Source organism: Neofelis nebulosa, chromosome 3 (assembly GCF_028018385.1).
Source record: "Neofelis nebulosa isolate mNeoNeb1 chromosome 3, mNeoNeb1.pri, whole genome shotgun sequence".
In the NCBI taxonomy this organism is placed as follows: domain Eukaryota; kingdom Metazoa; phylum Chordata; class Mammalia; order Carnivora; family Felidae; genus Neofelis; species Neofelis nebulosa.
In genome coordinates this window covers 147,591,440-147,615,509 of record NC_080784.1, presented here as the reverse complement: position 1 = coordinate 147,615,509, position 24,070 = coordinate 147,591,440, and the positions used below count along the sequence as shown (strand labels likewise).

Sequence of the window (24,070 nt, the reverse complement as noted above, 5' to 3'; positions counted from 1 at the left end):
CTATTAAGTTCCACATAATATTATTATTTGATAATTAAAAACATCAAATATGTAATTATACTTCCTTTTCTCCATGTATTTTGTGTTTTCTCCTTTATTTAATTAGCTTTGCAAACCTCCTGTTTCATGTATCAGTGTTCTCCAAGAGAAAGTTCTCAAACTTATTTATTATTTCTACTGCGTTTATGCTTTTAATTTTATTCTCTCAGGTTCGCTTAGGTGTTTTATCTCAGTTGTTGGGTTGACTTCTTAGATTTTTTTGTACTTACTCTTTTTTAATAATTTTGTTAACAAGAATTATTTCAGTTGTACTATCATTTCTTTGATACACTCTATTCCACTAGAGGAAGGAAGGAAGGAAGGAAGGAAGGAAGGAAGGAAGGAAAGAAAGAAAGAGGGAGGGAAGGAAGGAAGGAAGGAAGGAAAGAAGGAAGGAAGGAAGGAAAGAGGAAGGAAAGAGGGAAGGAGAGAGGGAAGGAAGGAGGGAGGGAGGGAGGAAGGAAATAAGGAAGGAAGGAAGGAAGGAAGGAAGGAAGGAAGGAAGGAAAGAGGGAGGGAGGGAAGGAAGGAAGGAAGGAAGGAAAGAAAGAGGGAGGGAAGGGAGGAAGGGAGGGAGGGAGGGAAAGAAGGAAGAAGGGAGGGAAGGAAGGAAGGGAGGGAGGGAAGGAAGGATGGAAGGAAGGAAGGAAGAACTTTAGCTCTCTTTCTCTCCCTTTCTTTCCCTCCCTTCCTCCCCCATCTCCCTTTTCTTTCTTTCTTTCTTTCTTTCTTTCTTTCTTTCTTTCTTTCTTTCTTTCTTTCTTTCTTTCTTTCTCTTTCTTTCTTTCTTTCTTTCTTTCTTTCTTTCTTTCTCATTCTTTCTTTCTCCGTTGAAAACATTTCAATTCCAGTGTAGTTAACATATAGTGTTATACTAGTTTCAGGTATGCAAAATCGTGAGTCAACAATTCTGTGCATTACTCAGCACTCACCATGAAAAGGATACCCTTTCTACTGTTTATTTTTTGTCTCGATCTAATTCTCTTTTAATAGAGTATTTCTCCCAATGCTTTCAGGAATGTTGCATGGATTGTACACATTTAAATTGTATGTCCTAGAAAGCTTTTTTGTTTTTATCAGTGTTTATTATATCATCCCATGATGCTTCACAACACCACACCAACACAAAAAGCAAATAATCTTTATACTAGATGTTTTAATACTAAGTGATATGAGTTAGTAGGGCTTATCAGTCTATTATAATTCCCAGTCCATGTAATTCAATTTTACATTGTAAAGTTCTTTCTCTTTCTTTGACTTCAAGGCAATATTAGACCGACATTCTGGGACTGCGTAATAATTGCTATAGCACAAACTTTTAAAAAATGATTTCTGTGTGCCAGGCATTAATTGTAAGCATTTCATTGTTACTTAATGAACACTTTTTTTTTTTTAGTGCTTAATCTGTTCCAGGCTCCTTTCTTTGTTCCTAACAATTACTAGTCTGTTTACTTCCCACAACCATAAGACGTTAAGTACTATTTTAACCCCACTTTATAGATGAAGAAATTGAGACATGGAGAGGCAAAGTAGCTTGGCTAAGTCACACAGTTAGGAAGTAGCAAGGTCAAGATTAGAACTCAGGAAGTCTGACTTTAGAGCTACAGCTGTCAACCACGGCAACTGGTTTATTTTTCCAGTCAAATAAGTTCTCAGAAGCATTTATTATTTCTGCATAGGTGTGTTTAGAAGGTAAGAAATGGCGGGAGAGGTTTTTCATCTACCTGGAATGCCTGTTTTCTTACAGTTCCTCTCATCAATTTTCTTCCCCTCTTCTACTACGCTTTAAAAATTGTTCTTGGCCTTTTCCTTTCTTATTTTACACATGTGGTCCAAGATGGTTGGCCATCTTTCATTCTCCTTTTCCATGACCTAGATGAGTTGCTGAGCCATGAACTACATTTTCTGCCTGTCTCACAACTTGGTGAGGGCAACCTGACTGAGTTCTGCCTTCTGCCTTCTGAGTTCAGAAGTGATTTATGCCATTTCTAGGCCTGGCCCATAATAATCTCCTGGCCCAAGCACCCCAATCCAAAGGCAATGTTAGAAACCACAAGGGCAAGATGACACAGCCTCTGTCAGCCTGGAACTACTCCTACCCCCAACGACTGCCTGGAGGCAATATGCCTGTCTTCTCACAAGGCATTCTTTCTTTATTAAGAAAGGAACAAACCTACTTCTAGTAAGTCACTGAAAGCCTGCTGGTCACCTAACTAATGCACAGAATCTCCCCTAAGAGTCTCAGTGTGACCCTGTTGATGTAGCTTCAACTTACTACTTTCATGTTTAGGCCTTTTGCTCATTTTTCTTCTTTTTTCCTGAGTCCTTAATCTAAAGTCCTAACTGCTTAGAGGAAATCTCCATGTAGATGCCTAATAGATGCCTTAAAACATCTTAACTCTTTGGTGTCCCTTTTCGGCTATTCTCTTAAAATCTGTTAATTTCTCTTGAATATTAACTTCAGTAAATAGTGCTAACCTCAGTGTCCTACACCCTTCTAGATTCTTCATCCTCACCTCACCCCCTGCCTCCAATCTAATTATCGTTTATGAAAATCTTGTCAATTCTATGCGTCAGCTCTTACGTCTGCCCAATCACTCATTTGGTTCAAGCTCCATAATTTCCTTTTTTCTTTCTTTTTCCCTATTATTTTTCTCCGTTCCAAGTTTTTATTTAAATTCCAGTTAGTTAACATCCAGTGTAATATTAGTTTCAGGTGTAGAATTTACATACAACACCCAGTGCATTCCTTAATCCCCATCACCCATTTAACACACCTCCCTGCCCACCTCCCCTCCGTTAACTTGTTCTCTATAGTTGAGAGTTTATTTCCTCATTTCCCTCTCTTTTTTCTCCCCTATGTTTTTCTGTTTTGTTTCTTAAATTCCACATATGAGTGAAATTATATGGCATTTGTCTTTCTCGGATCAACTTACTTCGCTTAGCTTAATATGCTCTAGCTCCATCCATGTCTTTACAAATGGCAAGATTTCATTCTTTTTCTTTTGAATTATTTATTTTGGACACAGAGAGAGAGCCGTGGGGGAGGGGCAGAGAGAGAGGGAGAGAGATCTGAAGCAGGCTCTGCACTGACAGCAGAGAGTCAGACATGGGGCTTGAACCCACAAACAGCAGGATCTTGACCTGAGCAAAAGTTAGGTACTTAACCAACTGAGCCACCCAGGCTCCTCAAGAGTTCATTCTTTTTTATGGCTGAATAATATTCCATTGTATACTTATACTATGCCATCTTTATTCATCTATTGATGGACAGTTGGGCTGCTTCCAGATCTTGGCTATTGTAAATAATGCTGCTATAAACATCAGGGATAACGTATCCCTTTGAATCAGTATTTTTGTATCCTTTGGGCAAATACCTAGTAGTGCAACTGCTGGGTCATAGGGTTGTTCTATTTTTAACTTTCTGAGGAACTTCCATACTGTTCTCCATCATTTCTCAACTACATTTTCTCAAAACCCCCCAAATATCTGATATATCATTTCCCCAAATATGTCATATTCTCTCACTTCCAAGATTTTTATATGTAAAGATGAATAACTTTCGAATGTTCTTCCTTTTCATTGGTTTCCAACTAAGTTTATTTGTCCATCAAGATTCAAATTGTTTAAGATCTTCACTCTGACTCCATCCAGTCTGGATTGCCAATCTTTTTTCTTCCAAAGCATCACATATGCACTTCTCTTACAACTTCTATTATACTGCATTACGATTGTTGTTTAATTATTTGACTCTCGAATTAGATTGTTTCTTAAGTGTAGAGAGATTAGCTTATTCATACACACACGCACATAATATTTGCGTGTAAATTTGTAAAATTTAATATTTGTAAATATCATTCACACATAATATTTGTAAGTAAATATGTTAAATATGTAAACATAATAGTAATATGATAATATATATGGTAAATGACAGAGACAAAATGTTTTCCGAACTGGAATCCTAAAACAATAACCACAATAGCAGGACAATAAAACTCCTCTCTTCATTTGTATTTTGTGGGGCTAACCATGGACACTATTATTGTGTCTGTCTCCCTTTAAGTGCAAGAGATGTTGAAAGAGCCTGTGACACTTGAGGAAGATCAAACAGAGCAGCTCTCCTTATTAGAACAAGTCACTATAAATGACCTTTTCGGTCTCTCAATTTGCCAAGAGTAAAGGAGTGCCAAGTTTTTCTCTGGTTTTCTAGCAAGAACAACAAAAATAAATAAGTTCAGAATGAAGTCATCAAAAATAACTACCCTTTTCATGTTTTACAGAGCCAGCTTATGAACGATACCTGTTCTAAACAGTCGACCCTATCCAGCAAAATCACTCCCTGCTGTGCACTGTCCGTGCCATTCCGAGGGGAATGCATTATCAACTCAGAAAATGATGACAAACCTGATCTTTCATCTCGGCCACTCAGCAGGTTTACAGAAGACCGATTTGTATGCAAGCAATTCATCGACAAGCAAGATGATCTCCTGCCAGAGTAATACATATATACATATGTACATATGTATATATATATATGTACATATATGTACATATATATATGTACATATATATGTATATTGTAAAATCTTACTAATGGAATACTATACTTATGCATTTTGGGGGGAAATGTTGTAAACCTGAATGATGACGGAGGCTGGCCCATGACGTAAATGAGTGGCTGCATGGGAACGGTGATCCAGAGGAGATGCTTTGTGGAGTCTAAAAGGTGGCAGTTATTTGCACAGCTCCAGCCACCTGTTAGCATGTGGGAACGCAGGCTTTGGGCTGTTGGGTCCACTGCATTTTGAAAGAAGCTGGAAGTCGCTTGATTTTTTAAATACTGATGACTAATACAGGCATTTTTAAGAACACAATGAGGGTTAAGTGTTTGCAAGTTTTGCTCTAAGGGACTCATCTCTAAGGGCTTCAGATTGGTATACCTGGTCAGTTCTTCTATTCTAATTAATTTAATACCTATTACCAAAGCCATGGTGGGGCATTTAAAGATTAGAGACATGGGCTATTAACATCTCCGGTGTCCGTTCAGAAATGCATACTAATTTGTGCAAGACAAACTGATTTCAATATGTAATATTAAAACAATATTGCTGTGTGATTGAAGTATTTCCAAAGTCACTTTGTGAAGCATTATTTGAAGCAACTAAACTCCAACAAAGCATAAGAATTTGAATTTTCTTCAAAGTTCTTTGTAGAATGACTTTAGCTATATTTCCAAAATTACATTTGATACGGCTTATAAAAGTAAATGTCACTGCCTGAAACTACTCATTCCTAAACTTGCATTTGGTACTGGAAAAGTCGATAGGCTCACCTTCCTAGTGGAAATCACATTAAACTATGAATTGGGAGACCAGAGTTCCAAGTCTAGTTTTGTCATGCATAAGCTTTGGAATGTAGGTCAAGCCACTTAATTTCCTCAGGCTCTAGTGTTCCAGCTATAAACTGAGGTGGCTGGATAAGATAAGTTTGCCTCCTGTGGTTCTGTGATTCCTTTGTAAATATCCTAGCATCCAAATTTCTCTTTCTTGTAACACAGAAGAATGTGTAGATTATGCTTGGACTACTCAGGTTTGAATGTTTATCTGGACAAGAGGGGAAGATGGTGATTTAATACCTAGCTGGCACTTTCTTTCAAAAAAAATTCTAATACTTACAAAATCTAGCCTCAAAGATGCCTGAGAAAAATGTACTCTCATTCAAACACTTGAAATTAATTTCTCATAAAAGTTCCTGTGCCAGGAACCCATCAGCCAATCACATTGTTTTAGTTTCAGATTCTGAATCTGACACCCACTCCTGTGTGACTTTGGAAAAATCACATAATTTTACTGACTTGGTTTCCTTCTCTCAAAATGAAGTCAGTAAAACCTCCCTGCCATCCTCTCAAGGTTTCCAAATGCCTAAAATCAGTTACAATATTGAATAAATTTTATAATCATAATTGGCTTTTGAGAGAAAACTCATGACTTCTAAATTTTACTGTTTACTATCTGTTTCATATGGATATAGGTTTCTTTATGAATATTCAAGAAGACATTCAGAATTGGCAGTTTCTGTGATTTTAAGAGTGTATACAGTATATCAAAATTTATTGGGAAAATGCTGTAAATTAGAAAATCCTCTGGAATGCTATAGCCATGGGGTAAATTCCTTTTTATTTTTTAACTTGTTACTCACAAGTGATTACAAACATGAGAATAATTCCAGCGCTGTTAGTAGTGTCCTATTTTGTAAAATGATCGTGCATATGCTTGTTAATTACGAGCACTGAACAAGGAATGTGATTCTCCTCTAAACCAAAGGCCACATCATCATACTGTAGCAGGTCTCTATATGAATCCCTGTCTTGTACATTCTGTGCTTCACGAAACCTTCTCTGTGCAATCTCCTCTTTTAGTGAGTGTCTCCTGGGCATAGTAGCTAGCAGCATGAAAGCACAGTGTATTAGGGTATGGGAAGGTTGACAGTTTCCAACAAGCAGTCCTGGAAACCATCCTTATTTCAGGCCAGATGATGTTGTTTACAGGCAGTAGCTCTGTTATGCATTTGACATGAAAAAAGCAGGTGACCTTACAAATCTGACCAGGTGATCACTTATCCACGGATTACCAGGAACCAAGTGACTCTGGCTTTTGTTATCTAAGCAGTGGCTTACATGTTTACAGAGGGGTGGGGTGCTGGTGGAGGCTTGAAGGCATCCCTTGTCCTGTCTGGGCCCAAGCAGGTACATCTATCATCTTTCTGTTTCTAGAGGGAAGGATCGATGAAGGTAATTTAGTCCCCTGTAGGTGAGCACCCTTTTGTAGCCAGTAGACCTCCATAATAATCACTATGATAATAGCATAAGCATGAACGTTAATAACAGGAGCGTGGGTGTTTAGAGTTTACAAAGCGACTTTACCGCCAGCGTCCTATTTGATCCTGACACCAGTCCAGTAACATAGGTAATGCCAGAATTATTAACTGTATTCTGGATGACGGTATTGAGTTTTAGAAGGTTTAAAAGACTTGCTCAATATCACACAGGCAGTAAAGGACAAGGCTAAGGGTTAAATCCAGGTAAATAGTTTGCAAATCTGCTAACATTTTCACTGTAACAAACACTGCTTATTAGGATCAGGTGCACTGGGTCTGATTGGTTAAGATGATAACCAGTCCTCCTACTGAAGAGTTAAGGTTAGAAGGTCGCTTGTATTTTCCCACTGGAATTTTATGTGCATGGCTGAAGAACTCTTTGAACTTGCGGTTACTTCTGAGAATTCCATTTGATTCATTTCAATGTGTATTTGTGGAGTGCTGTACTATATTGAAGGCTGGTAGATGTTTTTATTAAATCATGACTTCTTAATATGTATCTCTATTTCTTAAAAAATTTTTAATGTTTATTTATTTATTTTTGAGAGAGAGAGAAAGAGAGACAGAGTGTGAGCAGGGGAGGGGCAGGGAGAGAGGGAGACACAGAATCTGAAGCAGGCTTCAGGCTCTGAGCTGTCAGCACAGAGACCGATGCGGGGCTGAAACTCATAACTGTGAGATCATGACCTGAGCCGAAGTCAGATGCTTAACCGACTGAGCCACCCAGGTGTCCTGTATCTGTATTTCTATTCCTATATCTATATCTCTTTATCTGTGCTATTTATGTAAAAAGGCTGTCTTATTAACCAACACGCTCTGACCAATCAAACTTAGCTCTATAAACTACCTTTAGGAATCTCTTTTTGGCTTGATGAATGATTGCCTTATTCTTATAAAATACGCCATTTAAACCCACAAATGAGTTTATACACCAAAAACTAAACATCAATCTCGTACCACTTCTTTTCTCCGCAAAGTACATGGACATTCCTGCTTTACCAAAACATGTTTTTCAAGATTTGCAAACTCACTAAGTAAATAAAGCCCTGGATTTAGGAAAACAGTTACATTAAACTGTTACAGAAGACGGTTTTGCAATCTTACCTCAAGATATATTGTTACAGTGATAAACATTGATTATCTTTATTTTCCAGAAAGAGATGTTCCAAAGAGTGGTTGGTGAAAGCCATGAGCATATAAAAAATCACTGTGATTTACGTGAGAAATTAGGAGATGCTAACTTCCATGACAGGTATGCTTCCAAGATATTGTCCAGGTTTATATGTTTGTTGGTGAGTTTTTGCTAACTCCTGATGCTGAGAGGTGCTATGAGTCTATATCGAACCTTAAAATGTCAGAGGCCAAGGAAAATGTGAGTTCAAAATTAACCTATCTTTGTCTTAATAATACAGATATTTACGCAGACTTATGTGCCTTTACCTGGCTCTCCAGGCCAGTTTCCAGAATTCTGGTCAACGCCCACAGGTTAGGGAACCAAGCAGGCCTTGACTCCCGTCCTGCAGTCTCTTCAGGGTCCTCTCCCTCACACCCCTCCCTCATATCCCTCACACCCCTCCCTCATATCTCTCCCTCACACATTTAGTTTGGGGGGCTTTGCCTGCAGGGTTTTTTGAATGTTTATTTTTGAGAGAGAGAGAGAGACAGAGTGCAAGCGGGGGAGGGGCAGAGAGAGAGAGGGAAACACAGAATCCAAAGCAGGCTCTAGGCTCCAAGCTATGAGCACAGAGCCCAATGTTGGGCTCGAACCCACAAACTGTGCGATCATGACCTGAGCTGAAGTCCGACGCTTAACTGACTGTGCCACCCAGGCACCCCTGCCTGCAGTTTTAAGTCAAAGCTACAACAATCTAACCTAGGGTCCCTTTGTCAGTTTCAAGTCAGTTCCTATAGCAAATTTAGTATTTTCAGCACCTAGGGTAGAGATACCATAGCTATTTGCCAGTGAGAATACATAAACCTCTTGTGTGCAGAGACTGGTGGAACCCACTGTATTTAAAAGATTGGTATATCCAAAAACAAAAACCAATTTTTAGTAATCTTTAGGATCTTACTGTAATAGTCTATTTAGAAGCAGAGTGTTGGGGAAAAAATCAGTTTGATATAGTGTCCAATAATATTGAGCTTAAAATAGATGTCCAGAATAATAGATCCAGAAAAACGTATTCTTTCCGAGAGAATATTTGGCTTATTACTTCTATGTTATGTTTGGTTGCAAATATCTGGTTTAAGGATTAGATGTTTGGTTCTCAAACTTTACAATACATCAAAATTACCTGGAGGACTTGTTAAAATACAGCCCCATCCCCAGAGTTTCTGATTCAGTAAGTCTGGGATGGGGCCTGAGAATGTGCATTTCTAGTAAGTTCCCAGGGCTGCTGATACTGCTGGTCTAGGAGTCCCACTCTGAGAACCACTGGATTAGGTTGCTTGTTTCATTGGATGTTACAACTAAATTCTTTCCCTGACTCCATTTCAATATAAAATGCAATGACCGAGTCTGATTTTTTGTTGTCTTCACATCTGGGTCTGTAAGAGTCTTCTTCCTTAAAAAATCTTTCTCATGTCCCTCTGTTCCCACCACTTTCCTAGTTCAGGGTATCAGCGTCTCTCAACTGAATTTCCGGAAGAGCCTTCAAACTGCTTCTTCCTTCACATTGCTTCTTGCTCACCTCCATTCATTCCTTAAAAGGCAACTATAATTACCCTAAAAATAATGCAGTTCTGATTCTGTAACTGAGCTTTCTTTCTTGTTCTGTTTCTGATTCCCAATTTCCTGCCCCCCCAAAACAAAACAAAACAAAACAAAACAGAACAAAACAAAACCCACAAAACCAAACCAAAATCGCATTCAGTGGCTCCCCTCCCACTTGCACTCCCTTTCACCTGGTTCATTTTTGTTGTTTTTAGATCTCAGCTCACATGTCGTTTCCTCCAGGAGGCCTACCTGACCTGCCTGGGATGGGACTGCTTGCCATTCCATGTGTATCTACAGCACTGTGTACTCCCCTCACTACCTCAAGGGTACCTGCTATCTTGCCCAGTACGGTGTGAGCCCCATGAGAGCAGGCACTATTTGCTGATCATTGTTGTAGGCCCCTGTTCCTACACATCGTAGACAACCAATTCAATCTTTAATGGACTGTGTATACAACTATTTCAGAAGCTGTCATCCAAATTAGCTGTCATAGTATCTTTGGTGGATCAGGGTAGAGCAAAATGTGAGGTGAGAAGAGAATTCCAGGTATATTGATGAAGTTACTGGGCCATTGGAATAAAGATTAAAAATAATTAAACCCAGTTTAATGCTTTGTTCAGCCTAAACCACAGCTTGTCAAATATTAAGGAAAACTCTAGAATTCTTCATCATAGACACATAGTCGTTGCCAGGAGTAAGAGGAAATTATTCTTTCAGGCTCATAATCCTTTATACTAAGAAAGTCCCACAACTATCTGCTCAAGAGTTGGTTACGTTCACGAAGAACATGGCAGCTGCTGCCACCAAATGTTGCCCACTGAGAGATGAGCAGCGATTTGTCTGCATGGAGGACTCGGTAAGCACATCTGTGACTTCATGTTTGCCTGTTCTTAAAGTCCTAATCCCCAACCTCCAGCAATCCATCTCATATTTGTGGACACATTCATGAACTGTCAATGGAGCATAATACTTCTGTCCCCAGGAGAAATTCTTTTAGGCCAACTCATGCCAATTGTCTTGATTAGCAGCAGGGGTAAGACTGTCACTTCCCTAATGGTGGCAATATCAGATTCAACACGTCTTTGTCTGGATCATACCCTAGGGTCTAATTCTTGGATTTTCAAGTCAACAAAAATGACTTTGCCAACAACTTCAAAGATAATGCTGATTTTAAACTAACTCGAATGTATAGGAAAACAACAACAGCAACAAACTAGTCTTCTTCCCATGTTTCTCCTTTAATCTTACATAACTATCACACTCACAACATCTCTAACACCAAGTGTTTTCCCCCATGACAAGCAATTCTGTGTGACACCAGCTGATTATCCTACAATTTGTCTCATTCTGACACCATCTGTCTGGAGATAGTGTCAGATCCCACAGGTTAAGGGCTCAGTCCTATAAGACTGCTCCCATCCCACTTCAGATAACAATTACAAGTCCAATTGTAATTCTGTGTGATTCTGTGTGATTCTGACTGGTGAGCTATAAATCTGAGGTTCCCATGACTCCCTCCTCAGGTTTGATTAATTTGTTAGAGCAGCTCGCAGAACTCAGAGAAATCCTTAAGTTTACAAGATAAGTAAAATGTATGATAGAGGATACAGGTGAACTTCCAAATGAAGAGATACATAGGACTGGAAGAGATACATAGGGTCTGGGAGCATCCTGAGTGCAGAAGCTTCTGTCCCTGTGGAGTTGGGTGTGTCACCCTCTTAGTATGTGGATGGGTTCACCCACCTGGGAGCTCTTCAACACCCATACTGCTGGGATTTTATAAAAACTTCCTTATGTATACATGATCAATTATTAACTCCATTTTCAGGCCCTCTCTCCTCTCCGGAAAATGGATGGGGGGGGGGGGGGGACTTAAAATTCCAAGCTTCTAATCACTACTTTGTCTTTCTGGGGACCAGTGCCCATCCACGAGCCCACACAGAGTTGCCTCATTAGGACAAAAGATGCTCCCAGTGCTCTTATCACTTAGGAATTTACAAGGGTTTCGGAAGACGGTTGGCAGGATCTAGGGTCAAAGATCAAATATTTATAGTTTCTATTATCTCACATCAAACTCACAAGTGTTAAATTTATTAGACAGAATACCAGTGTGTTCATTTACAATGAGAAGTGTCTTTCCAATGACAGCAATAATTGGGCCTAACAACTAGACTGCACTTTTTCCTGGATCAGAATACTTGTGACGATGAAGTAGGATATGACTAGTGCAAATGGAATCGGAAGAAGGGAAAGAATCGTCTTAAGGGATATTTCTTCCAGGCTATAGCGAAGAATAAATTATGTCTTCCTCACAATGGAGAACATCCCTCTAGGGACCTGTATGCTCACATCTCCAAGATGTAGGCTCCAGGTCTCTCTCGAGTGGTATTATTTTAACACTACTAAATTCTTGTGTGGTGACAGCTTTCTCTGCCCTATGTTCTTGATAGAACAATTCTTTCATGCTAAATTGGCCTTTCTTCTGATAAAATATAATTTTTTTGATTGCAGATTTAAAACATTATTATCTAGCCTCGTCTCCCTTTTATTTTATTATAAATTTTTGTTATCTAGTCCCTGCCTTTCTTGGGGAAGGACTTTCAGTTAGACTTCTAGATTCCTAAAGCCTTATTTTTAGGTGATCTCTTTGGTTACATTTAAAATGGATAAACTCATACATGAAATGTTGATGCTTATTGGCCTCAATGACTTCATCCCCAAATACCTAAATGATAGGGATTTGGGGGTAGTCGTACTTGGAAAGGCACATGGGCAGGCTTGCAGAGAGCATCAGGATAACAATCAGACACCACAGAAGCAAGGCAAGGTGACAGCTTTAGAAGAGGACCAGAAAATGAAGGAGATAATTGAAATAGGATCCAAGGATTTCTCTCATCATTCATTCATTCGGCAAATATTCATAGAGCATCTACCATATTCCAAGTTCTGTGGCAGTTACAGATGTCCACTTACAAAAAAACAGAAAGAAATTGGATTTGAGCTTCAGTCATATAACTGAGTCAAATTAGCAGTGCTGTTGACTTGAGGCTTGATTTTAATTTAAAAGAACATAAGAAACTCCAACCTTAAGTCAACACTGGTCTATAAACTGGACTGGAGAGGAACCTGGAAGTGGAGTCCAAGTGAGCTCAACTTGAGGATGAGAAGAGGGAGGACAAGTCTGGGAACCAGGCTGCACTTGACCCTCCTGATTTTTCGTAAACAGTGAAATCCAGGATGAACTAGCAGAAACCAGAATCTGAGAATACTTATTAGCCCTATTTTCTATGGAGTAAAAAAAAAAACAAAAAATGACCACAACCTTATGGCTTTTATTTTAATTCTCTTCTGGGAAAGGCAAAACTAATTCTTGGAGCTTTATGCAGAAGACACGAAGCAGAGCCTATCAATGCTGGTGTGGGTCACTGCTGTGAGGACTCATATGCCTTCAGGAAGCCATGCTTTGATGATCTGCAGGTAGATAGAACTTACATTTCTCCACCTTTATCCTGTGACCAAGTCATCAGCCTTAAAGAGGACTTGTGCAAAGCTCGGGAGGAGCAATTCCAAACTGAGAAGCAAAAGTAAGAATCTTTGTTTAGTTTGTTCTCTAATTTGTTCTGCCAGCAGGGGAGCAGGTACGGAGAACGGTAAACTGGGCTCAGATATAAACATTGTATAATGAATGGATCAGCTAAATGTTACATTGGAGGTCCAGTAGAATTGAGAATGTTGGCATATTTTGCAACTATGGCTATCGTGGTTGCTACCCCAATCAGATCGGTTAATGAGATTGAGTCCATTGGTCACAAAACATTGACAGAGAAGTACATTAAAGTATTTTTCCTAAAATGCGAAATTTGGAACATTTGCACGTGGGTGCATGCATGTATGTGTGTGTGACATATACATATATAATGCATATGAAACATTTATAAATTAGATAATTTTATGAACATAAGTTATTACTTTGCGAAGTGCTATTCTGATTTGGCTGCTGTTACCAATACTGAAGTCTACTGGTCAGAAATGCTGCCAGTAGAATACAACATCTTTACGTTTGAACAGGGTTTCCCAATGTGTATTCTAATGTAAAAGGGTTTCTGGATGAAGTCAGCAATGGGGTCTGTGGGTTGACTGCATGAGTCTGTTGATCTGGGGCGAGCCTCAACCATTCTCAGCTGGGCTTGCTCAGAAGACTCTATGGTCAGCTGCTAAGTCAGCTGGGAGCTGGCTGGCCTGGGCCACATGGTCTTCTGTCCTCCAGCAGGCTAACCTAGGCTTCTTCACATGGCAGCTGAGAGAAAGTGGCTGTGTGGAGGCCTCATGAGGCCCAGGTTTGGAAGCATGCAATGCCAATGCTTCTGTAAAGTAGGTCATGGGGGCAGCCCAGATTAAAGTGTTATGGAAATAGACTTCATTTCTTGATAGGAAGGGTTGGAAAGTCACATCATAAAGGACATGAATACAGAGAAAGATGGGCAATTGGTCCATTTTTGTAATCTATCAGCCACCTGTGGATCATTAATATAGCTGTTGAAACTATAGAAAATGACAAATGTCAAGATAATGGTGGAAAAAGAGGCGGTTAACTGGGTCTGAAGTCATCAGAAATGAGGGGGATGACAAGACTTTCTATATGCGGCAGAAATAAGTAAAGATAAGGGGTGTCAGAGTTTGATAACTTGTACTTCAAAGGAGCTGTGGCTTTCAAATTAGAATGAAGGAGTTATATTGAAAGCAGTAAAAAAGAACTAGATACAAAGGTAAGTGGATTTCAAGCAAAAACAGTCTCATCTTGCAGGGTCTTGGGGGAAGTTATATGCTCTGGGTAGCCTCCTGTTTTCGTTTAGAGCAAGACAGAGAAGTTCAGAAGAGAAGCTGTGGATATGGGAATGTTTTCTTTTTTTTTAATGTTTATTTTTGAGAGGGGGGAGGGGGAGAGAGAGGGGCAGAGAGAGAGAATCTGAAACAGGCTCCAGGCTCTGAGCTGTCAGCACAGAGCCCGATGCGGGGCTCGAACCCATGAACCGTAAGATCATGACCTGAGCCAAAGTTGAACGCTTAATGGACTGAGCCACCCAGGTGCCCTGGGAACGTTTTCTTGAGAAAGCCTCATGTTACAGAGGAGACAGAGGACCAAAAGAGCAGGGGATGGGTCAGATTAAGGGCATAGAAACATCAGCATGATGACAGATGATCTGGGAGGCTTAGATTTCTGGTTGTGACTGAGGCTGAGATGACAGAGGTATCATGGGCTGGGCTTTGGAAGTAGCACACACGGCACAGAAAACTTTAGGGCAGCTGATTTGCTCTTTGCCACTGACAGCACAGGTGATTAAGATCTCACAGGCGGTTGGCATTTTCTCCAATTCTCCCCACTCCTGCGTCGACGGATCGAACGGAACTCATTGTCAGGTCTTAGTAAAGAGACTACTTGCTTGCTGCTGAAGACAAAGAATTATCTTTCTTAGTGGCATTGATCATCCATCTCTTCGTTCCCATTCAGCTCCTGAGCTTAGAGCCAAGATATTCTCATGGTCCAGGCATTCTCCCTCAGCAGGAATTCTGCTGCTGGTGAATGTGATGTTAGAGGCCCCATTTGGAGTTGCCAAAAGTGACTGTTCTAGAAAAAGCCAAAGGGTGAAATTCTAATATCCCTGAATCAGCAGGATGCATTGAAAGCACTCCTACCTTGCCGGGGGGGTGGGGGGGGGTGGGGGTGGGGGTTCCCTCCTAATGCCCCTGATCATGTCCTCAGGAGAAAACATGCAAGCCCTCCTCCTCATTGTTCCTTCTCCCCCAACTTCATTAGAAATGATAGCTTACTGTATTTCTAGTTAATTTATTTACTCGAAGACATACATTTGCAGGGTCTAAATACTATTGGTCCAACAATATCATCTTGCCAAGTGAGGCAAAGTTTTTGTTGCTTCTGGAACGAATACATACTCATGGGCAGCAAGCACAGGTTGTTGCTTGGTCTGTTTTATCACAGTACTTGCAATTCCTATGCCAGGTGACCCTTGGAATCCTTTCTTCAGTTCTCCAAAGTGAGCCAATCACAAACTAGCCTTTAAAACCTCCCAGTCAACACCCAAAGACTGTTGAGACATTTAGTTAGCCATTCTTTCTTTAGTTCAGGCTTGATGTGAGAATGTAGAAGAACGAGGTCTCTTTTACTTCTAGCGTGCAAATTTTCTTCCTCTTGAGGAAGTCTCTGAGTATAGATAGGCACTACTCTATGTATGGCATCTCATCAAATTCTTACACACAAATTTATGAGGGAGATAACATTATATGCCATTTTAATTGTAAGGAAACCGAGGCTCAGAAGGCAAGAAGACTTAGTATGAGACTATGCAACAGGTAAATAGTTGTTGAGCTGCAATTTTCACCCAAGCTATCTGGCTGTAACTACCAACATATAGCTCTTAGTGTGCCAGAATCAAGGGGTTATAATATTAGTTATAATTTTTTAAACATTGAGTTATTCTATAAAGGCTAGATAATAAAAAGTATAAAATATTAGGAATCGTCCCTGTCCTGGCGAAATCACTGTGTTCTCTGTATGGAGAAAACAATAGCATACAGATAGTTAATGTAGAGATTTCTGGAATATTCTGGGAGGATCCACATTGGGAGTCAAGGGTCAAGCTGGAAAAAAACCTTCTTACTTCCTGGGATAGCGGCAAGGGCTCTGTATGGCTGGCTATCACAGCATAAATTTGCAAAAACACAAAAGGAAAACCAAGCAAAGGAGTTTCTGGAGAGGAAAGAAAAATTCAGCAGGATAGAAGAGAAGGTAGGAGTTGAGATCATGTAATAAGACAGAGACAATAAAAAGGAAATAGAAGTTCGAAGTAAAAGAATTTAAAGTCCAGTTAAAAATACTGAGTGGCAATGAGAAGATTTAAGAGAGTATATAAAGATTTAAGATAGTATATAAAGACTAGACTATGCTTTAAATGAAGTGGTGGGTAAATTTCATGAAAAGAAAAGATTAATAGCATAGAAATGAAAAACTGAAAACAAGTTGATGGTACTGAGAATCAAAACTAGGATTTAATATTTAAAAAGGTAAGTTAAAAATTTTAAGCTAAAAACATAAAGAATTAAGGGAGCTTTTTAAAAATTTTTATTATAATTTTTTTTAAGGGAACTGTTTTTACATAACAGCAGTAGGGTTGGTAGGTAGAAAGATCAGAGTGGGAGAGGAAGGAAGTGGTCAGGAGGGGTAAATCAACTCCAAGCAGGTCACAAGTATGTGGCAGTCTGGGGGGGAGGAAGTCAAGCTTTTAAGTGGCACAGAATCCCCCATTTTAGAAGCAGCAGCCTTTATATCTGGGGTTTTAAGGAGAGATATCATGACATCCTAACACCCCTGCTATGAATCTCATTCCCAGACTTTTTGTCTTCTCATAATAGGATCCTTTTCTTCCCCTTGCTGGTTCCAGGACGATTGGAGTGTTTCTCCTGGATGAAAGAAGCAGTTGCTCTCTGGTGTTCTGGAAACATAGCAGTCTTGCCCGTGTTCCCCCTACTGGTCCCTCTGGGGAAGTGCCTTTGGAAACCAGCCCACCCAGCAGGAGAGAGAGGAAAGCCGGGTGACTCAGGCATAAGTGAAGGAAGGGAGAGAAACTTTTGGGGGTGAGACTAGAGAGTTTGGGAGGGGCCAAGCCATGAACACACTTGGATCCCACAGCTTGTGAGACAAGAGGGGGGTATAGACAAGGGAGCTTTCCTGCCTCTCCTGTTAGGTTTCTCTATTACTGTGGGATCTACAGCTCAAATCCTCAGGGGAATTGTAAAGATGCTCGTTAATTATTTGCTGAATGAATAAGTGAATAAATAGGAGGAGAGCTGTGACAATGTACTATTTATTGTGGGAGTCAGGGAGGACGGGAACCATGGTTGGAAGCAACCGTTAATTTGAAATGGAAGCAAGTTGTGCTATGATTATTATAATTGTTCATCGTTCTTATTATCTTTGACATTATTTATTGCCTTAAGTGCACCAGTTACTGTACTCAGCTCTTTAATACGTTATTTTTGGTCCTTGCAAATACCTTGCAATGTAGGTGTTCAAATTTACTTTTTATAAAGGTCAGAGAGGTTAAGAATCTCGCTTACCATCACACTAACTAGTTGAACCAAAGTAAGTTTGACTTCAAAGTCTGTGCCCTCTATAGGATATTAGAAGGAAAGAGAAGTCCAGATTTTGCATGAACCAGGGGTAAACCTCGTCCCCTTCCTATACCAGCTTCTGGCCTTTTGGTGCTGAATCCCCTAAGCCAGACTACAGAAGCCCCAAATGAGTGTTTGGAAATAGGGTCATTCCCACAGTATAAGTATCCATGACAGCTAGTGTTTATTGCCTGGGACTTAAGTAATCCTATGCTTTCATGGATAGGTCAGTGAATTTCATCATCATGGGTAATATTGTTTCTATAGGAAAGTATATTTTAAGACAAAACCCACCAAATTCCAATGGGAAATAGCCTGTATTTCTCCACTTTTACTAATTAATTTCTTAAAAACCGATACTGATTATTCGAAGGTAGGGTAAACTTCTTTGATTATTTATCTAACCATACAGACTTAAATTATATAGAGGCACTTAGAAACGAATACAGCATCTTCTTTCAAGTGGGATCAAGTTTAGGTCTAATTAGAAGAGTAAATATGTACAGAACAGCTGGGTAGAAAAAATGCTGATACTATTCTATTTCTTTTTAAAATATTGGTTTATGTTATTATTGAAGTAATGCACAATCATTGCAGAAAACTTAGAAAGTACACAAGAGAGAAGGAAAAATCATAACGATTTTATTGCAACACTGCAGATCTATCCATTATAAATATATGTGTAGTATAAGAATACATGTCACATATGTATGCAAGTGCACACTCCCGCAATTGCCCTTTGTGGTTCTAATATTTAATAATACAAGTTTTGCACAGCCTTGCAACTACCTGCTTCCACAAATTTCAGTCCCAGCAATTATCCCTAGAGTCCTCAGGGGAGAGCTTATGAAACTCCCTCCCCCTCCCCCTTGGAGCATTCTCCAAGCATGCTCTCCCTGGCACCACTCCTGGGCCACTGGGAACAGTCATGCCCTCCAGGGGCTGCTGTCGCCTGCTCAGCTGCAGACTGGATCCCTTGAAATGACAAAGCTACTTTATGTTTTGTTGTAAGAAGAAAGACAGCCCTTTCCCCTGACTCCCAGGATTATGCCCTTTCAGCAGGTACCAGGGCGGGGCTGCTCCCGTGTGTCTTCATGGTTTGCAGAACTTTAACGAAAGTTCTCTTACAGTGCTTTTTCAAAGAGTTACCCTGATCCCATGTGACTCAGAAATGAGTCCAATGAAGGCTTGGTTCGGGAACCACAGAATCATTGCTTCTTCCACTGACCAAGCCTTTCTTCCGGGACGGGAAGGGTATGAGCCTGACTTCTTGTGTCGGGATGAGTTCTCCCACGTGGTTCCCAATCCTCATGCCTTCTGGGAGGGAGGCTCACTTCCCTGGTTTGCTGTATATGCCCAGAACTATAACACTCCCAGGGAATGTTTCTAATGCAAAATGGAGAGGCCATAGAACCTTATTAAAAAGCTAACAGACAGTATTACATGGGATAACATCGATAAGTTATTGCACCTTGCCTGGATCATAGTAAACATCAGCATACTCAGAAGATGTTAGCTGTTGCCATTATTTTAAATATTTCTGGGGGGAGGTGGCGGGGGTGTGAGAGTTGGAGGAGTGGGAGAGGGTGAGGCTGAAATAGCTAGTTCAAAGAGGCATGTCCCCTGGGCTGCCACATTAAGCTGGATACCTTATTTTATCGTTTAATGGGATCAGCATGCTATGGGCAACAGGGCACGGCTGTTTTTGTAGGTCCTGGGGGCACTGCTTGATTGGGCTAGGCTTGAGAGCTGCGGATGGCCAAGTTTGCTTTACCCACGTCCCCCACTTTGCTCCCGGTGCCTGCCTTCCCTGCGAGTGACCGTGCTCACTGCCGCACAGTGCCTGAGCTGTGCCACTTACATGTGGGGGACTTCGCTGTTGGTCACTGCTGGGCAGCAAAAGGTGGTGGCATCTCAGTCCAGGAGTCGAATGACTCAGCAAGTTGCTTGGGCCAGCGGCCCACATTGAGGTAGCTGGGAGAAGAGGAGGGCGTGTCTGGGGCCCAGAGCGAAACTAACCACAGTGCGTACCTCCTCCCTCATTGCCTGGTCTCTCTTCTCCCTCTTCTCCAGCTGATGCAACTGGACACAAACTGGCTGCTACATGGGGCAGCCCACCTCAGGCAAACAGGGGTTTGGAGTATTGCATTGCACTTCTATATTAGCCTCCATTTACCTGTCTGTGGGCAAAGCCTAACATCTTTACTGTCTGGAATTATTTACTGGACCTCTGGTTTAAATTGTCATAGAAGTAGCTACTTAGAGCTTTGAGATATTTTCTTTTATACCCATCCAAGGCACAAATAAGGCCCCTAGGTAGTATACATGTGAACTTGAAAATGAAGAATAAGGCAAGGTTTTTGGTGAAACAGTAGAAGACGGATTAATGTATATTTTCCCTACCCTTCATGCCTTATTTTCCTTGTGGTTAAATCTGTCTTGGTCTAAAACAGTAAAAAAAAAAAAAAAAAAGAGAGAGAGAGAAAGATAACACTGGAAGATTTGGAATACTATTTCATCAAGTAGAGAGACAGAAACCAGGTTACACTTTTGAAGATTCATAGTGGCTAGAAACTACAGTTGTGGCGGAAACTCTTTTGTGAAGGAAATCAGAGATGACTGTCAATCCATTATAGTTTCATATTAGTTTATTGGTTTATCATTAATAACATATGAAGGACCCTCAACTTCGAGGTGTGCTATACTTGTAATATTTATTTGGAAGTTAGTTGTTCAGAATAAATGTTCATTACAAAATGCGATAGGAAAAAGCATTTAAGATATAATCTATTTATCATCCAATGCAATGAAAAGAGAAAACAAACATGTTTACCCTAGTAATAGTCATGTAAAATAATTAAATTTAATGTATCAGTTATGTTAAAGAGATGTACTGGAAGGAAAGTATGTTGGATAAAACACAGAGATGGAGACAGGCAGTGTGAAAAGTACGAATACACCATGGCATTTTCAGGGCTTTTAAATATTTTTAAAATGTATTTATTGTCGGCAGAGACCATGTGGGTGCATGTGTGTGGGGAAGGGGCAGAGAGAGAAGGAGAAAGAGAGTCCTAAGCAGGCTCGGAGCTGTCAGTGTAGAGCCCGACGTGGGGCTCAATCTTGATCTCGCGTGAGATCACCACCTGAGCGGAAATCAAGAATCCGATGCTTAACCAACTGAGCCACCCAGACGCCCCAGGCCTTTTATAAACTTGAGAGTGGGAGTGACAAAGAGGCGTGGGTGGTGTTCAGCTCTAAGTTAGCAGGGCAGGTGTGCAGGCTGGCCATCTAGAACTCAGGCAGCACTTGGATTTTTGCCACTGATTTCCGATTCAGGCTCCTGAGCAATCTTGTGAAGCAGAAACCACGGGCAACGGAGATGCAGTTCCAATCAATTATTGCAGATTTCGCTCACCTGGTGGAGAAGTGCTGCCAAGCAGAGGAAAGTGAAATGTGCTTCAGAGGAGAGGTATCCCTGTTTCCTTGTCTATTCTCTTAGGATTTATTGAAGTTCTAAACAAAGTACTCTCTCCATTCCAAACGTGAACGGATTGGGAGAAAAGCACAGTGTAGACGGATTGGTGTAATTGACTACATTTGGGTTCAGGGTATGTTACTATTTATGCTTATTTGAGGAAACCATTAGAATTGAATACCAGAGTCGTGGCACCAGATGGAGGTGGATTGGGGGTGGGAGAGAGAAACATGAACTGAAGACTTTGGTAATTGTAGAGAAACGGTGTCCTTAAAAATAGAGTGAAATTTTAAAGAAATGACAGTTTGAAGACCTTATGGGCAAACTGTAGTTTTGTTCCAGAAATTTCTGGGGGGCACAATAGGGAATAGTTGCCAAATGTAATTGGGGCTTAACTAAGGAATCAGGGACGAGGGTTTCATTTTCTTAGTGGCCAGAAGATCATTGGAATAGGGGTGAAGACTACAGAGAGGAAAGAGAAATGACCAGAAAAGAGCGCTCGTGCTTACTCACCAAACTGACTACTACATTAGTTTCTGTAACTAATCTAATTGTGTATGGTTACCAAGTAAATGATTTTTCCTAAGATGGTAAAGTTATAGGACTTAAACTGCTAAGAATATCATGGTAGGCTGTGGCCCAGAAAATTCATGTCAATTCATGGAAGGGACCTAGGACAAACTGCTCTCCCAGGGACGTGATTCAAGGAGCAGAAACTCAGATATTGTAGTATCTGAGTAAAGGAATGTAAGTGTGTAGTTAAAAAAAATAATAATAATAAAGCAGTCTTTATAGTGAAAACAGGCTGTGGATGGTTCAGATGGGGGATAAGGCTAGCTATGGCCGAGGGAAATGTTTTCACAGGTAACAATTTTCCTGAATGCCTTGATTACCTTCAGTGGCTCTTTTCTACCTATTCAGCTAAACTGTACATGTGTTTATGTTAAAAGTCACATATCTATAGTCTAGCCAAGGGCAGGCAAACTACAGCTCTCAGGCTAATGGGCTCCACTTCCTGTTTATATAAATAAGGTTGTATTGACACACAGCCCTGCCCGTTTATTTACATATTGTCTATGGCTGCTTTCTGTCTGTAACAGCTGAATTAAGTAATTGCAGGATTGAGTGGCTGTGACAGAGACTGCATGAACTGCAAAGCCCTCAAATATTGACTATCAGGCTGTTCACAGAAAAACTTCACTGACTCCCAGATTAGCTGATACAAAAAATGAAAGTAATCACCTATGCTAGAATCTATTTATTTTAGTTTTTTTTTTTTTTTTTTTAACGTTTTATTGTTGAAAGACAGAAAGGGAGCTCGAGCAGAGGAGAGGCAGACACAGAATCTGAGACAGGCTCCAGGCTCTGAGCTGTCAGCGCAGAGACTGATGCGGGGCTTGAACCCATGAACCGTGAGATCATGACCTGAACCACAGTCGGACGCTTAATTGACTAAGCCACCCAGGTGCCCTTCTATTTATTTATTTTAAAGTCTTTTTACTTTTTGTAAAGCATTCAGAAAACATGTTTCCATCTAAGCGACAACTCCATAACCACACAGATCAACACTTTGAAGAAGGGCCTAGTCTGGGAACTCCCAAGGGAATTTTCTTGAGGCATTCTTGCTCCTGAGTAAGAATACTACTTGCTCAAACTGTTTAACCAATGGCCTGCCAGGAAGATTTCTGTGCTCTTTCCCCCACATTTTTTGCCTAACAGTTATCTCCAACTTAGTGGTTGAAAAGCCCAATATCTTCCCCTTTCCCCCTTCCTTCTCTACTTTCTTTTAGGATTTCTCTCCCCCAAATTAAAGGAGAAAACAGAAGCTATCTGAAGAATATATCATGTTAATTATAATTTGCCAGAATTACTTCTTCAGACAAAAATGTTTATTATCTGTAATTATGCATTATCTCTAAAGTTTGGTCAAGTTGGTCCTTGTATGATTATTCTAAGGCAGTGAGTCTGAAACTTTAGTGTGCATTAGAATCACTTACAGAGCTTACTCAAACAAAATCAGTGTTTTCCACCCCAGGGTGTCTGATTTAGTAGTTCTGGGATGGGGTCTGATAATTTGCGTTTCTAACAAGTTCTAGGTGCTGCTGGTGCTGCTGGTTTGGGGACCACTTTAAGGATCACTTTAGTAAGGTGCAAGTAGATAATCATAAACTGTTCCCCCATTCCCTCCCCATGTTTCTGAATTGTCTAATTCTCAGTGAGAAGTTGGAACCAAGGACAGTAACAGAAATAATGAAACAATTGGAAAATAACATATTTATAAAAGGAAGTGAAAGGATTTGTGGATATTAGATATGAAGATAAGACTGGAATATTTACAAAATAACCTTATAGGATATAAACAGGCTTAGCAAAAAATGTGGGAATGGATGGTAAAACTACTTTAGAATCTTATCCTCAAGAATTTGTGCAAATCTCCATGCTTCTGTGTTTGTGAAAGGAGTCTAGGTTTGACAATAGGGCAGAGGAATAATGCCTAGAGACTACAGGAGCCTCCATGGAACCACGACCCCAGAAGCTCAGAGGCTCAGCTAGTTGGCAGTCTGTGGCTGTTCCAAGTTAGCTATAAAAGACTAACCTCTCCAGGGACCTACAGGCATTTTCTTTGTTTTCTTTTCTGATGTTATAGTAGTCAATTATGTAAACCTGTCCTGCCTGCTAAAAGAGAGGGTGAGCAGGTTTGAAGACTGCCTTTCTCGCTCTGGCTGTTGGGAGGACAAAGCATTTTTAGATAAGATGGAAGACATAGTTTGAGA

General features: G+C 40.3%; 1 protein-coding gene across 9 annotated transcripts in view; it reads left to right on the top strand.

The window, feature by feature from the left end:
- LOC131507471 (alpha-fetoprotein-like) overlaps nucleotides 1–24,070 on the top strand; it is a 53,445-nt gene that overhangs the window by 20,492 nt on the left and 8,883 nt on the right. For 3 of the 9 annotated variants that reach the window (XR_009259505.1, XR_009259507.1, XM_058722299.1), the window contains exons 8-13: nucleotides 4,323–4,537; nucleotides 6,073–6,205; nucleotides 8,073–8,170; nucleotides 10,352–10,490; nucleotides 12,992–13,218; nucleotides 21,158–21,290. Coding sequence is in view for 2 of the 9 variants with exons in the window: in XM_058722299.1 (XP_058578282.1) it covers nucleotides 4,323–4,537; nucleotides 6,073–6,205; nucleotides 8,073–8,170; nucleotides 10,352–10,490; nucleotides 12,992–13,218; nucleotides 21,158–21,290 (945 nt within the window). In the remaining 7 variants the exon portion in view is untranslated. Of the gene's footprint in view, nucleotides 1–4,322; nucleotides 4,538–6,072; nucleotides 6,206–8,072; nucleotides 8,171–9,846; nucleotides 10,317–10,351; nucleotides 10,491–12,991; nucleotides 13,219–21,157; nucleotides 21,291–24,070 lie in introns of those variants that run through there. The other 6 variants (XR_009259506.1, XR_009259508.1, XR_009259509.1 and 3 more) reach the window with 6 other exon arrangements.